At 45.2% G+C, this 16,168-nt stretch overlaps 1 protein-coding gene across 1 annotated transcript in view; it reads right to left on the bottom strand.

The window, feature by feature from the left end:
- Positions 1–16,168, bottom strand: part of Gdpd4 (glycerophosphodiester phosphodiesterase domain containing 4) — an 83,825-nt gene that overhangs the window by 6,901 nt on the left and 60,756 nt on the right. The window contains exons 11-15 of the mRNA XM_051149323.1: positions 14,985–15,206; positions 13,767–13,921; positions 10,217–10,364; positions 8,104–8,186; positions 7,106–7,161 (exon numbers count right to left, since the gene is read on the bottom strand). Of these exons, the coding sequence (XP_051005280.1) occupies positions 7,106–7,161; positions 8,104–8,186; positions 10,217–10,364; positions 13,767–13,921; positions 14,985–15,206 (664 nt within the window). The remainder of the gene's footprint in view (positions 1–7,105; positions 7,162–8,103; positions 8,187–10,216; positions 10,365–13,766; positions 13,922–14,984; positions 15,207–16,168) is intronic.

Genomic DNA, 16,168 nt, shown 5'->3' with positions numbered 1-16,168 from the left:
GGACAATGTCACCACTGCACTGTCCCACAGGCTCCATCAGCCTGGGTGACCACAGAGCAGGCAAACAACACCCTGGCTTCCTGAGAGGTTGCCTTTATTACACGCTGAGTGACCAGCCAGCCCTTCAGCAGGAAGTATCAGACACGACAGCCCCGCAAACCCACAGAGCGACCAGCTCCAGGCCCATAACTGTTGGCCCTGGCCTGTCTCCCAGGTGCATTCCTTACAGAGGCAGGGCCAGAGTGCTGCTCCTGGAAGCCTCTGTGGCCCCTGTGTGAGCCTTCCTGACCACACCCTACCATCACCATACTTAGGCTCAGAAAGGAAGAGAAGAAAAAGGGGCAAGGCTATTTCTTCCTTACAGCACCATATAGGAGGTAGTGGAAGTGCTGGAATCTAGTGTTCCATAGTTTTCTTCAGAAGAGTCCAACGTGGGAGTCTTTTGGTGGGTTTCAACATGGGAATCTATGAAGGATCCTGCCAATTTACCCTCCTTCAAGGTGGGCAGTGTGCTCTGTGAGGAAGCCTCCATGGTGGGTATTTGGATGTGTTGAGAGCTTCAAGTTACTGGTATAATCGTGTTCCTGAATGGCACTGCTTTCTTCTCAGAGGCTTCTGAGCTTTCATAGTGAACTTCTGGAGGCCATGAACTTCTCGCTATTTGGGCAGGAGGCCTTTCAGGGAAGTGTGACACTCCTTGATTTTTAGAATTTTCTTTGGGGAGGTTTGTGCTCTCAATATCTGTAGGACAGAAAAGGCACAAATATGGATTCCTCAAATACTTCCATTCCTGCCAGTCACGCATGACATCCAAGTCATCTCTCAGTGCTATCTCTTCAGCCTCTGCAGTTCTTTCCTTTAAGTGTTTCTCTCCTTCCAGACTGTTCAACACTTATTATGACCCTACAGCTTAGCACAGAGGCGAGCTTAAAGATCTTCTACACGTCTCTAGCTTACCACAGAAGGTCTCAGAAGCAAAGGACCAACCTTTGGTCAGAGACCATGCCTCATAACCTTTATACAATTCAGTTTAAATATTTTCTTTAAGTACATTCTCAATGAGAATCACAAATTTGTTTGTTTGAGACAAAAATCTCACTTTGCAACCCAGGTATGCCTGGAACTCATAACGCAGCCCAGGCTGGCCTTGAACTTGCGGCGATCCTCATACCTCATCTCTCAAGTACGGGACTACAGGTGGGAAACACTGTAAAAGAAGCCTTTTAAGCACAGAGCTTTGACTTGCCATTACCTGAATAGTGCTTCAAATTGTGTACCGCAAAACAAGTGCCAGGTAAATACATTTTTTTTTTTTTTTTTTACTGACAGGAAAACACAGGCAGTAAGGACTTATAATAATGGAGCAAGGAAACTGAGACCAAGCCTGCCACAGAGAAACAGTGAGTCTAGATGGTCTGTAAAAACATAAGAACACATCTGAATTATCAAGGAGTTTACACTGTGGTGAGGAGTGACAGTACCAACAGCCTGAAACTGTCCTCACCACTCTGTCTCTCCTAACTTACAAAGGACTCCACTGTTCCTTACACCATCTTTGGAAAGACTTTATCTCTCCAAAATTCTCTTCTCAAAACCTCATCACTCACATTTTAACCCGTCCTCCCTTCAGTCCATCCATACTTATCTCTCTGTCTCAAGGGTACCTAGATCCTCTTTCACTCTGTCAAAAAGCTCTCAAAGACATCCTATCCCATCCCTTTCACACGCACGAGAGTCCTTTAGCTACTTCTGCCAATAATTTTTATACAGATGGCAACTCCTTCCTGTCAGACTGACCTCTCTACTATCAGTAAAGAAAATAGTCATGTTAACATGACAGCTCGTCAAGCTGCTGCCCACTTTTATGACTCACCCCACTCCCCTTCAGGCTACCCTACTACATAAACAGTTAACACTTTGCCTCACCCTCCTTCAGCACAGGATACTCTCCTCACCCCTGCTTTGGGTATGTAGCCTCACCATCTGGTCTGTGTTCCCTCACAATCACCTGTTCCCCACAAATCTCCTCTCTTTTCACATTCTTACTTTTCCTCTGACCAAATGACTGCCAAACAGCTGGTGCCAACTGATGACTCCCCTTCTATCTCTCTCTCTCTCTCTCTCTCTCTCTCTCTCTCTCTCTCTCTCTCTCTCTCTCTCTCTCTCTCTCTCTCTTTCTCACACACACACACACACACACACACACACACACACACACACACACAAACACACACACACACGGCTAATCCTCACTTGGGTCAAGGTCATCTAACAGACTCTCCTCAGCTTCTCTGGTCCCTCCTTCAATGCTTCCCACCTCTTCCTCTGCATGGCTCTTCAATGTCCTCCACTAGCTGCAATCCCTCTCACCGCTGATACCCCAGTCGCCAATGCCCTATCCTACTACTGACTGCTCCCCTTAACCATCCAAGTCCCACTTTGGAAACCAAAGCCAAGTCCTCTCAACCTTTCCACCCAAGGCCCCAAACCTGTTACAGACATCCCTCTCACAGTTCGCCGAGAGCATCTCAATCATCTGTTTTTAAAATATTTCTCTTTTTTTTTTTTTTTTTTCGAGACAGGGTTTTTCTGTGTAGCCTTTGCTATGCTGGACTTGGTTGGTCTACAAACTCGAACTCACAGAGATCTGCCTGCCTCTGCCTCTCAAGTACTGGGATTTAGGGTGTGTGCCACCATGCCCGGCCACATCCGTCTCCTCTCTGTCCAGAGGCAGTCCTTTGCCTCGCTCTGGAACAAATGCGCCTTCCCCTTCTTCCTTGTCTTCTATCACCTGTCTTTGTTTCTTATTCCATGCCCTTCATCCTTCTGGGACAAAGAAATCCCCTTTGTGCCCAGAACTTGGTCTTGGGAGGTCTTAAGCTGATACCATTCCTTACAAGATGACATTATTAGCAGATGCCCTCTGAGGGGCAGATGTAGCATTTTTCAAGTGGCCATGTTGTAAGATGTGGCACCCTGGCTGGTGGCTCACATCAATGATCACAGCACTCAAAAGGCAGAGTCAGGAGAATCGGGCATTGTAGCCTGGGCTACACAGTGAAACTCTGTCTAAGGAAGGCTCTAGCACCCTGCTTTATTCCTCAGCCCAGAGTGATCTGGGCTGTGGTTTTGTCAAGGTCCTGCCTCCGTCTAGTCTTTGTTTCTTCTCTGACTCTAAATTTGGCTCTATGCTCTCTTGATATTTCTTGGAGATCCAAAATAGCCTTTTATTGCATTTACTTTCTACTTATATTAAGCAAAATTAGTTTCTGTAACAGACAATTATGAACTATTTAAGAACTGTATAAATTTAGGTGACAGAGGTTGCAATAGTATCATTGCAAAAATTGAAAAATTACCAAGTTTAATTTGAACCCATTACATTGAAACGCTGATAAGAAAATAAGGTAGGTAGAAAATAAATCTGAAGTCGTTGCTGTTTTTAATAGTTCAAATACCTGGCCAGAAGTCAAGGAAGGAAGGGTTTGTTTGCAGGAGACTGTCCATCATAGCTAGGAAGGTGTGGCTGAGAGCAGGAGGCAGCCGGTCACAGAGACACCAAAGTGAGGAAGAAGAGCAGGCTGGGTGCTGATGGTCACTTGCCTCTCCTGCTCCCTTCCTTCTTCCTTCTATTCAAACTTGGCCCCCAGCCCATGTTTACGGTGGGTTTCCTCCTCACTTAAACCTCTCTGGACCTGTTCTCATAGGCACATCCGGATTGGTACACCCTAGGGTGTGCTTCCTAGGTGATTTTTTTTTCTCCATCCCCCGCCCCCACCCACATGACTCTTAAACCCTATCAAGAACAATGAACCAGGCCGGAGAGATGGCTCAGAGGTTAAGAGCACTGGCTGCTCTTCCAAAGGTCTTGAGTTCAATTCCCAGCAACCACATGGTGGCTCACAACCATCTGTAATGAGATCTGGTGCCCTCTATACATGCAGACAGAACACTGTATACATAATAAATAAATAAATCTTTAAAAAGAAAGAAAGAAAGAACAATGAACCATCGCACCTTACTCAGCTCTCTAAGACTAAACACCGGCTTCCCTTCCCTCCCTGGCTGGGTCTGTCTAGCTGCCTCGGTGATAGAGAACTCTCAAACCTGGACAAATGGCTGAGGTGCCTAGTTAACATATCAAAGTGGACCTGGCCACCAGGTTCTCCCAGTGTCCCACAGCCCCTACCTGCTTCAGGGCCCTCCTGGTTGGCATACCCTGTCTCCTACCCTAAACTTTCCAGCCAGCAGCTGGGCTGCCCTTCCCTGTATAATCCAGCCATTTTGCTATGCTGGTCCTTTTGGCTCTTTTACTCTACCCTTTACCTGCCTGGCCTCTTGGTCTGGCTCCTCCATCTCCCCTCCTCCTTCTCCTCATGTGGTGTGGCTCAGGGTCACTTTCACTCTGGACTCTTCGAAGATGTCTCTGCCCCTGGCTATGCTCTCTCCCTTTTAGCTACAGTGAACTTTTCCCTCCACCATACCTAAGAGCAGTCTCGCCCTTCCTTTGTATTGCTTTTTTTTTTTTTTTAATTCATCTGCTGCTGAATCCAAGATGTGGCATAAATGAGTCCCCTCCCAAGGAGCTGGCCTGACTCTCCTAGGGTGCATAGAGATCTTTTGTTTATTTGCTGGCTTCTGCCATCCATAAGATTCAGTTCCAAATTCTAGAGTCCTACTCCGCTGCTGCTGCCTTCCTCCATCTGCTTTCTCACCACTTATCCCTCCTGTCTGGGCTCTGGCTTGCTGTGCCCTCCACATTGTCACCTACTTGTCTCCTGGCTCCAGAAGCCTGCTATGCCTCTGGCCTGCTACCCCCATGTGGAGATCTCTCTTTTCCTCTCTTCTCTCCTTCTCTGGATAAGTGCCACTATGGAGCTCCCTGCTTTGTCTACTTTTACTACAAAATCCACACTAATGTGCCAGGAGTGTCCTCTCTTCCCCAGTGGGCTCCAGTCACAAGGACAAGGAATGTCTTTCCTCTGTGATCTGGAACATTTGTCTCTCGGACAAGTTTCCCTTTCCACTTGGGGACGCCCAGACGGAAATTCTTGACACACTGAAATCCACCTCAGCTCACCTAGCTTTCTCTTGAAATATTTTTCTGAATAAACTTTTTTATGTGAAGGAAGACAATGAGGAGATGGCTGCTCCTAGGAGTGGTGAAAGAGAAGGGTTATTGTGTAGACACAGAGAAAGCCAGCCAGAGCGTAGACCTGGCTCTAGGCACCACAGGCATCGGTTAAAGGAAAAGCCATGTGCTCGTTTGCCAGAGATACGGAAAATTACTCCTTTCAGCAAGTAGGTATCATCTTCTTAAGTCCCTGAGGGAATGCTGGCTTTTGTCTAAACGCCAGACTTGGGAAAGGAATTTCTTGAGACCTAACACCATCATTAGATTCCTGGAAACCTAGCTTTATCATTCCTGTTTGAACTCATGTGTTGTCTCCTATTGTTAGTGTCAGAGATTAGACTGCACCTAGCATTTGAGGACCTACAAAGTGTTCTTTATGGACTCTCCAACACACACCACCACAACTGAAGACCAAGAAAGCACCTTCAGCCCTCACAGGCATGGAAGATCCAGGTGCCTGGTTCAATGATAGCACCTGCAGCTTTTGCTTGCTTCCTCAATGGCCAAATGGGACAGCTCCTACTCTCTCTTGGGCCATCACCACAGACAATTTCCAGCTCTTTTCAACTAGGTACCAATAATATAATACACGGACATACAAAGACACGAAGAAATAAACATCTGTTCTGGAACTTTCCCAGGGATATGTGCTTAGACATCTAGAGTCTGAAGTGGAGGGTTCTCCAGAACCCATGGCAGTCTATATAGTTGTGTCCCTTGGCATCTGTAGGGGCCGGTTATGGGATTTCTTAGGGGAACAAAGCCTGCAGATATCCACATCTCTTCTGTGAGATGTATATAGAGGCATGCACACCTTGCCATATACTTTACATCATCTTTAGATTATCTGTAATGCCCAAAAGAAGTAAATGCTGCAGAAAGAGCTACACTGTGTGGTTTAGGAACTGCAGTGCTGTGATGTTAATCCTCATGACCTGAACACATGATAGTGGCCACAAAGAGGCTCGACAGAACTCAAGTTCTTATTTAGTGACCCTGCTGCCAGCGTTAGTTAGAGCTCAGTACAGTTAGCACACGTTGGTGGGAGTTCCAGCAACATAACAGATACAACTTGTAATTTGTGGCCATGATCACAGGTGACTGCATTGTCACATTTATGTGTTTTACTATTATTTTCACATGCTACTTAAAAAGAGTTACTATAAAATAGATCTTGCCAGGCAGCTATAGCTCATGTTGTAAAGTCTTAGACTACATCATTTGTTCATATGCTTTATTTAATATCATACCGTTTCATTTATCATGTCCCTAGGAACAATACTTTAACACACACACACACACACACACACACACACACACACACACACACACGAGAGAGAGAGAGAGAGAGAGAGAGAGAGAGAGAGAGAGAGAGAGAGAGAGAGAGAGAGGGGAGTTGTAATAAATACATTCTATGATGTTTGCACAATGATAAAATCAGGTAAGCAAGCATGTTTAGAAAGCACCCGCATTCGGAAGTGATGACGACTGATGATAGGGAAAAGATCTGGGGCTGGAGAGATGGCTCAGAGGTTAAGAGCACTGATTGCTCTTCCAGAGGTCCTGAGTTCAATTCCCAGCAATCACATGGTGGCTCACAACCATCTGTAATGTGATCTGATGCCCTCTTCTGGCCTGCAGGTGTACATGTAGGCACAGCACTGCATACATAATAAATAAATAAATAAATAAATAAATATTTATAAAAAGACATCTGTGTGTATGCCATTACCAGCCACCTTACAGAGCCTAGCTACATAGTTCATATCAGCAACAGCATAACTTTTGTTTCCACTGGTGCTTGGTTGAGTTTGCAGATGGGAACTCAAGTACAGGGGCCTGACTAAATATCCATGTTCCTCTCTAGCCCTAGCCCTCAGCTCTCCTTAGGGACATGAAGAGCAGGCTCTGTCTTCTGGAGGCAATGTGGAGGAAAGAGGAGGACGAAAGGAGCAAGGCTTTTGAGCTTACCTGTAGATGCAGGGGAAGCAGCTTCCAGCCACCTCTGTTTTTTAAGCTCTTTCATCCTGGAAGGAAGCAGAGCACACATCAGCTCACAGGCCTCTTTCAGACAGCTTTACTAAGGCAGTGGCCCAACTCTCACCTGAGCAGAGCCCTGGGCTTCTTCCTCTTTAAAGGCTAAGCCAGGAATCAGAATGATGGATCTAAAGGGCCATGTCTACCTAAATTTGTATCCTTCTCCCAGCTGTTAATGCTCTCATCTTAAAACCACAATCCTGGGGCTGCAGAGATGACTCAGTGGTCAGCTCTTAGCACTGGCCGCTTTTCCAGAGGACCAACATTTGATTCCCAGCACCTACCTGATGGCTCACAATCCATCTGTAACTCCAGTTCCAGGGAATCTGACACCATCTTCTGGCTTCTGTGGGCATGAGGCACACACAAGGTGCACAGACATACATGTAGCCAAAATAACCACACACACTCAAATAGTAAAATACTAAAAACAAACAAAAACAAAACCCTGTAGCATTTGTCCTGCAAGGATTCTTAAGTGTCATTTTCTGGGCAGAAATGAAAAGGTGTATGGTCCGGAAACAGAAAGTGATTTTTCTCAAGGTCACCCAGCAACTAAGAATCAAAGCCAGGGCTGCACCCCAGTCTTCCTGGCCAGGGCTGCACCTCAGTCTTCCTGGCCAGGGTACCCTGCTCTGTTTAATCCTCCCAGGAGGGGAGAGGGAGGCCCTTGTTTGGGCAGCTGCAATCTCCATCCTTTCGTCCTTTCTCAACAGATCACCCTGACTGGGCTCCCGTGAGAGTCCTTATTTGAAAAGGGGGTGAGAGAGGGAGCTGCAGGCACAGTGAAGTGAGAGGCTCAGATTCTAAACACACTTTGCCCGGGAAGACATTAAAACAAAATAACCTTTTTCCCCCAGTTCTCTGAAAGAACCCATGTATTACTTTTATTTAGAGGAATTTTGCATTTAGAATTATACATATATACTTACCAGTGATAATAAAATATGAAACCAATGATAATCGCAGAAGCAACATCCATGAAAATCCACATGAATGTGTAGTACCCTGGTGTCTGCAAAACATGAGCCAACTGAAGGTGGGTAGATAGCTCTATACCTGGAAGGTTTTTAGTCCCTTGCTTATCTACTTGGGGTGAGGGCCCACAGGGAGTGAGGACAGACGAGGCTACCTCCAGATATTCTAACAGGCACCCGCACACAAGCAGGGCATCTGCAGCGAGTCCAGTGTGCTACCGCTTTCATCTTCCCTGACTCTCAAGGCGGACGCCTGTGAGAATCATAGAGCAGTCACACGCCAAGTCTGTTCTGGACCCAGGACTCCAACCCAGGTTATCTGACACCTTGTGCCCTGTTTCTGTAACGTGATCTCCAAAACCTAGCCCACACGCATATTGTTCTGGGAAGCCTTCAGTAGTGCAGCTTTCTAGGGACCTACAGACCTAAGGGATCAAAACCTCCAGGCGCAGCACCCCCAGGCGATAGGGGACCGACTAGGCTGTGAGCCAGTACCTGGGCACCACTGCTCGGACTCAACACTCATCACAGAAATGCAGTTCTATGAAAAGTATTTCCTTTGTACTCACACAGCTGCCCCTCCAGACTCTCCCAAGTCCAGCTGTTTGCCCCAGCACTCTGGGAACTCTGTCTCCTGCTCTGGCTCACATGCTCTTCCTAACGCCTCACCTGATTTCTCCCTCTACTCATTGCTCTCTCCCGGCGTTACTTGATGCTACAGAAGCTGGTGGGTTAAATCTTTTTTAAAGCTTTTCTGCCCAATGCCTAACTTTCAAAGAAGCAAAATTAAACTTTTCTTTTAAAAATGTTTTATTTGGGGGCTGGAGATATGGCTCAGTGGTTAAGAGCATTGACTGCTCTTCCAGAGGTCCTGAGTTCAATTCCCAGCAACCACATGGTGGCTCACAACCATCTATAATGTGATGTGCTGCCCTCTTCTGGCCTCCAAGGGTACAAGCAGGCAGAGCAATGTTTATGTAATAAATAAATAAATTAATTACTTAATTAATCTTTAAAAAATGTTTTCTTTTTACTTGTGCCACATGTGTACATACAGGTGTCTGCAGGATCCAGAGGGGGCACTGAATCCCCTGGAACTGGACTTGTGGGCAGTTGTGAGCTGCCTGATATTGGTGGTGGGAACAGAACTTAACTCTTTTAGAAGAGTAGCAAGCACTCTTAAGTGCAGAGCCATCTCTCCAACTCCTAGACTGCTGTCCAGTGGGGAATGGTAGGGTGTGCCTATAGTCCCAGCTACCCGGGAAACTGAGGCAGGAGAGTGACTTAAGGCCAAGAGTTTGAGGCTAGCAGGAGTGGCACATTGAGACTCCCTTACAGCTGTTTTCTGTTGCATGTGTCCCAGTCTAGCTATCCAGGCTCTGTTGCAGTGCCCGGCTAGCCATGGCTTCCTCCACAGGCACTAAGTGCTTGGATTTAGCTGTGGCTGCAGAGCACATCTTCAGGTCCACCAGGCACCCCAGGGTGCCAGGGTAAGGCGGTGGGATTGGGGCCCACGTACTTAAGAGCATTGTATTCAAGAAACAGTTTCACTTTGCAGTCAAAGGGATCCAGCTTTCTTCTATAATATGCCCTGTTGTTGCTGCCATACCTCGTGTGTGTGTGTGTGTGTGTGTGTGTGTGTGTGTGCATGTGTGTGTGCATGTATGTGCATGTGTGTGCGTGCACGTGTGTGTGTGCGCACGTGTGTGTGTGTGCGTGAATGTGCTTGCACATGCTTAATCCTGCGATAACAGAGCTCTAACGTCAGATCTCACTGTGAATCTTACATCATGAGACCGTGGACCAAGACACCTGAGAGCTCCAGTTTCCTAATGGGGATAATAACAATAATGTCCAATGATGTTTAATTGCAGCCTGTAAAATGCATTGTAAAGATTCAACAAAAAAAGGACCCAGAAGCGTTTGGGTGAAGAAGGGAGAAGCACAGCTCCATTACTCACAGACGCCCCTATTCTGAAGTAGCTTAACTGCACACGGAGCTACAAGGCGGTGGGGGACACATGGCACAATCTGACCAGGCTTAGAATGATCTGGACAAGCAGCTCACCATGAAGAAGAGAGGGTGACTAAGGTGCTGCAGGAGCTCAATGTTGTCTGTGGTCACAGAGTTGATCCTAGAACACCAGGCCAGAGAGAAGAGCCACGGCTCATTGATGACATATAAGTTGATGTGGATTTTAGCTGCCATGTAGTGTCTGGAACAGAAACAGAGCCACAGAGGGCTTCAGCTCAGTTGAGCGCTCAGTAACGAGAGGGGAACAAGCACGTTTGTGAGAAGCTACTGCCTAAATCACCGGGCACGCGGCTGTTCCCAGGCCAGCTTAGTATTCACTGCCGCAGAAAGGGTTCAAGCGAGGTAAGGGCTGGTCCTGTCCTTCTGCTCCTGTAGCACCAGTGGAGCGCCGGTCAACAAAACGTCCTAAGGGGGACGTAGCAAAACAAAGAAAGTGGAAAGAGGAAGGAGAAAGAATTGAGGCGGGGGGTGGGGAACAGCAACAGACAGGAAGTTGCATTTACAGCATTTACAAATTTGCAAATATCTCCACCACAACCAATTTCAAGCTGTCGTTGAGAAAACCAATTTTCGGAGGAGTACTCGGCTCCTGGATGGCCTGCTTCTACAAGCCACTGTCCGCTGCCTTGGGCAGGCAGGTCCCACAGGATTCCATGCCAGCGCCTCCCACCCTGACTCTGCACTCAGCATTTTCTGTTTGACTGCGAGCAAGTCACAGCAGAACTCCTGTTAGTTCACCCTTCTCTGTGATCCAGGCCTAGCTCAGCTCGTAGCTCCATTAGTGTTAAGTATTAATTGAAAGAGCAAAGGAAGCACCAGTGTGGTTTAAACAAACTGACCCTACTACACACCTGTAGGAGTAGATGAGACTAAAAAGTAACAGCACCAAAAACTGCCAAGGATATAGAAACTCTGGGTCGTGCTGTTGACAGGAATGTAAAATGGTACAGCCTTAGTGGAAAAGTCTGGTGGCTTCTTATGAAACATTCAGTTACTATAGCCAAGAATTTGACACATTTATCTCCCACATTAAGACTTATATTTGCACACAAGCCCATATGCAAACAGATGGAAATAACCAGACGTCTTTCTGCTAGTAATTGATTATACAAACCTTGGTATACACACTACTGAACACTATTCAGCAACAAAAAGAAACAAATTTTAGATAAACACCTTGGATAAAATTTACAAGGATTATGATAAGTGAAAAAAAATTAGTCCTCAAATAATATGAATTTGTTCATTCTTGAAATACGCATTATAGACATTTTGCCAGGGGTTAAGATTTTAGGCCGTGGGGAAAAGGATGGAGGGACATAGAGTGTGACTAGTGAAGGACAGTATCAAAGACATTTGTGACGATAGTTCAGGAGTTTTCTCACTCCCAACTTCACTGCCACATTATTCACAAAGGCCAAGATAAAGAATCAGCCCGAGGATCTACCAATAGATTAAGAAATGGATTTAAACCAGGCGTGGTGGCTCATGCCATAATCCCAGCACCCAGGAAGGCAGAAGCAGGTGGATCTCTGTGAGATCGAGGCCCAGCCTGGTCTACAAAGAGAGTCCAGGACAGCCAAGGCTACACAGAGAACCCAGTGTATAAATAAATATATTTATAAATAAATAAATAAATAAAATGGTGCTTATGTACAATACAGTCAGCCTTTAAAAAAAGGAACTCTGTTATCTGTCCCAATGTGGATAAACATGGAAAACATTATATTATGTAAAATAAGCCAGGGGTAGAAAGACAAATATTGTGTCATCTCACTTAACTATGCAATCTTAAACAGTCAACCTTATAAAAGTGCAGAGTAAAATGTCTATACCAAGCATATAAAAATATGTGTGGAGAGGCTGGAGAGATGGCTCAGTTTGTAAAAAGCACTGCCTACTCTTCCATAGGGCCCTGGTTCAAATCCCGGCACTCACATGGAAGCTAACAATCACTTGTAACTCCAGTTCCAGGGAATCTTATACCCTCTTCTAGCCTCTGTGGGTACTGCACATATGCACACACATACACTGCACATATGCACACACATACACTGCACATATGCACACACATACACTGCACATATGCACACACATACACTGCACATATGCACACACATACACTGCACATATGCACACACATACACTGCACATATGCACACACATACACTGCACATATGCACACACATACACTGCACATATGCACACACATACACTGCACATATGCACACGCACACACATACACTGCACATTGCACACACATGCACACACATACTACTACTGCACATATGCACACATACACTGCACATATGCACACACATACACTGCACATATGCCCACATACACGCACATATGCACACATACACTGCACATATGCACACACATACACTGCACATATGCACACACTATCACTGCACATATGCATAACACATAATACTGCACATATGCACACACATACACTGTACATATGCCACACACATACACTGTACATATGCACACACATACACTGCACATATGCACACACATACACTGCAACATATGCACACACATACACTGTAACATATGCACACACATACACTGCACATATGCACACACATACACTCACATATGCACACACATACACTGTACATATGCACACACATACACTGCACATATGCACACACATACACTGCCATATGCACACACATACACTGTACTATGCAACACACATACACTGCACATATGCACACACATACACGTCACATATGCACACACATACACTGTACATATGCACACACATACACTGCACATATGCACACACATACACTGCACATATGCACACACATACACTGCACATATGCACACACATACACTGCACATATGCACACACATACACTGCACATATGCACACATACACTGCACATATGCACACATACACTGCACATATGCACACACATACACTGCACATATGCACACACATACACTGCACATATGCACACACATACACTGCACATATGCACACATACACTGCACATATGCACACACATACACTGCACATATGCACACACATACACTGCACATATGCACACACATACACTGCACATATGCACACACATACACTGCACATATGCACACACATACACTGCACATATGCACACACATACACTGCACATATGCACACATACACTGCACATATGCACACATACACTGCACATATGCACACACATACACTGCACATATGCACACACATACACTGCACATATGCACACATACACTGCACATATGCACACACATACACTGCACATGTGCACACACATACACTGCACATGTGCACACACATACACTGGGGCATACACACATAAACTAGTAAATTGATCTTTAAAATATGTATCGAGTGGGGAGGAATTAGAGTGCAAAGAAGGAGCATCCTCTATACATTGTAAATGTTTGTTGGCAAAAGAAAGGAGGGAGAAGAAGCAATGAGAAAACAGGATTCAAAGATGATATAAAAACAATGACAGGGAGAAAAGGAGGCCAAGTAGAACTTATATTTTGTGAATGTTGTAGCGATGACGCACGCCAAGAGAGGTGGTCAAACACTTACCTCAGCCCCCTGTGGAACAGCCTCTTATAGTCAACATTTATTATAGTGATGTTCTCTTTTGTAAGACGGTCATTGGACCATAAACGGCCCACGTGCTGAAAACCAGGAGCCCTGGACCTGACATAGTCCCTATCATGACCTGGCAACCAAAATATCTGCAAGGAGAAACAGACAGTCCGTCAGTGGATGCAAACAGCCCAGGGAGGATGGGTGGAGCTCCATCCCAGCACTGGTGTAGTCTACAGCAAGCAGAGAAAGATCCTAGCCCTCAGTGAAGCAATCAGAAAAAAATCGAAAAGTTGTTTCATTAATTAACACTTAAAAAGGGGGGAAGGCTGCTGTGGAATTGAGTTTCTCCAGGACCTTTCCATCCTCTGGAGTCAAGTAAGAACACATGGTCCCAAGTAGGATAGGCAAGGATTGTGTTGGTGAGCTATATCCCCAGCTCTCTTTAAAATTTTTAAATTTTAAGGCAAGTCTTGCTAAGTTGTATAAATTGGTGTTGAATTTATTCTACAATCCATGCAAGCTTTGAACTTACCTTCCTCTGACCAGAGCAGCTGGAATTATAGTCAGCGTGTCCAGGCCTAGCTTATATGCACTATTCTTTTTTCCTCCTGCACATGTATGTGTGTGTAGCATGCATATGTGAATGTTCACATATATGTGAATGTAATGTATGCACACATGTGCACATACATGTAAAGGTAAAAGGTCGACACTAGGCACGTTCTTTATTGTTTCCCATTTATTATTTAAGACAGGGTCTCTCACTGATCCTGGAGTTTTCTGATTCCAGTTAGTCCAGCTGTCAGTCTTGCCCTGCCCTGTCTCTGCCTCCCAAGTGTGGAATTACAGGTGGCTGCCGTGCCTGCACAGCTTCCACATGAGTCCTGAATAGCTAAACTCGCACCTGTGTGCCAAGTGCCTCATGACTTGAGCCATATCCTCAACTCCTAAATCAGTCTTTATAATGCACTAATTTATATTTTGCTTAGAATAACAAACAGTTTCAATATTCTCCCCTACTGTGATCATTTTAACTGGCTCATTCTCAGATTGCTGTCTGAATCCATGTAAACGATAATTTTCATTTCAATAGGAAGCAGAATCACTTAGAGATCTCAGAAAAGGCTTATACCATAGGCTAAATTCAACTATGCTCCTGGGTAGGTTACCCACCTCCCACCTCTGCCATAAATACTGAGGAAGACATACCAGACGCTGCTCAATTTTAGAGTCAAGGATGACCTTTACTACTCTTCGAACAAATGTATTTCTGAGAGGATGTCCTGGTGGAGGGCCAAAAAGATCAAATATCACAAACTTCTTCTCCTTTTTTGCCAGTTCCAATAACTCTGCCAGCTGTGCAATTGACTGGTTGCTGGCTCTTTTTTTATCAGCCTCTGATAAAGATTTCATGCCCCAAAATGGCTTATGCTAAAAATAAAGAAAATTTTGGTTCTTGTTGGCATAGTGTTATTGCGCATTGTTTACAGTTTACCCTTGGTCATTCAAATGCTGATTTCTCTACCCCACTGTCTGGTTTCAATCAGGACATAGCATTGTAATGTTTATTCTATGAATCTCCTGTCTCAAGTTTGTGTAAACATGCTCACCATTTGCTCTCTGCTTTGCCAATAAAGATAGCCAGCCAGCACCTTGGCATTAGAGAGAATAGTGTGGGACATTCAATTCCAGTGAGGGAAGGAGAAATAGAGAGGAGTAGGAGATTGTACCACAAGGAGGAGAAGTCCAGTTGCATGATGAGAAAGACCCAATTCCAGAGGAAACCAGAAACACAAATATTAAGGGGATTTGGGCTGGGAGGAAGATAGATTAGCCATGGAGCTTCAGAACAGATTCATAGTGCCCAGTGCTGTGCTCAAGCCTATGAAAATAAACCAGTCTCTCTGCATCAATTACTTGGGAACCAGCTGGCTTAAAGAAAAACTGTCTCAGTACTAATTTTCAGGAGCTTTACTTAAGTATTAATATTCATTTAACAGGTTCTGGTCAAAGCACTCCCAGGTTTCCTGCCCTGTGGTTCTGCCTCCATACTGCCGACCTTACCACTCAACCCACTACGCCCTCTGACATAGGAAGGAAATACAATGTCATGCCCATTTGGCGGTTCAAGGCTTTGGAACGATTTCTTTAATATTCTAAACTTCTTACGCATGAACCAGAAGTTCTCCGTGTTCTTAACTTTCTTTTTTAGCCTTTTCTTCTGTAACTCGCAGGGCCCACCCCCTTTCTACCACACTGTCTTACTGCATGGGCTCTTGCTGTCATAGTTTTGCTTCATAGAAAGAACATGCGCTTTGGTTTCAGGGCTCATTGGGTTTAATCCTAGGGGTACCGCTCCCTTATTTGTTTACCATATCAAGCGGCTAAAATCC

Source organism: Acomys russatus, chromosome 7 (genome assembly GCF_903995435.1).
Source record: "Acomys russatus chromosome 7, mAcoRus1.1, whole genome shotgun sequence".
Lineage (NCBI taxonomy): Eukaryota > Metazoa > Chordata > Mammalia > Rodentia > Muridae > Acomys > Acomys russatus.
Note: the sequence above shows the minus strand (reverse complement) of the source record. Positions and strands in the feature narration are given on the sequence as shown.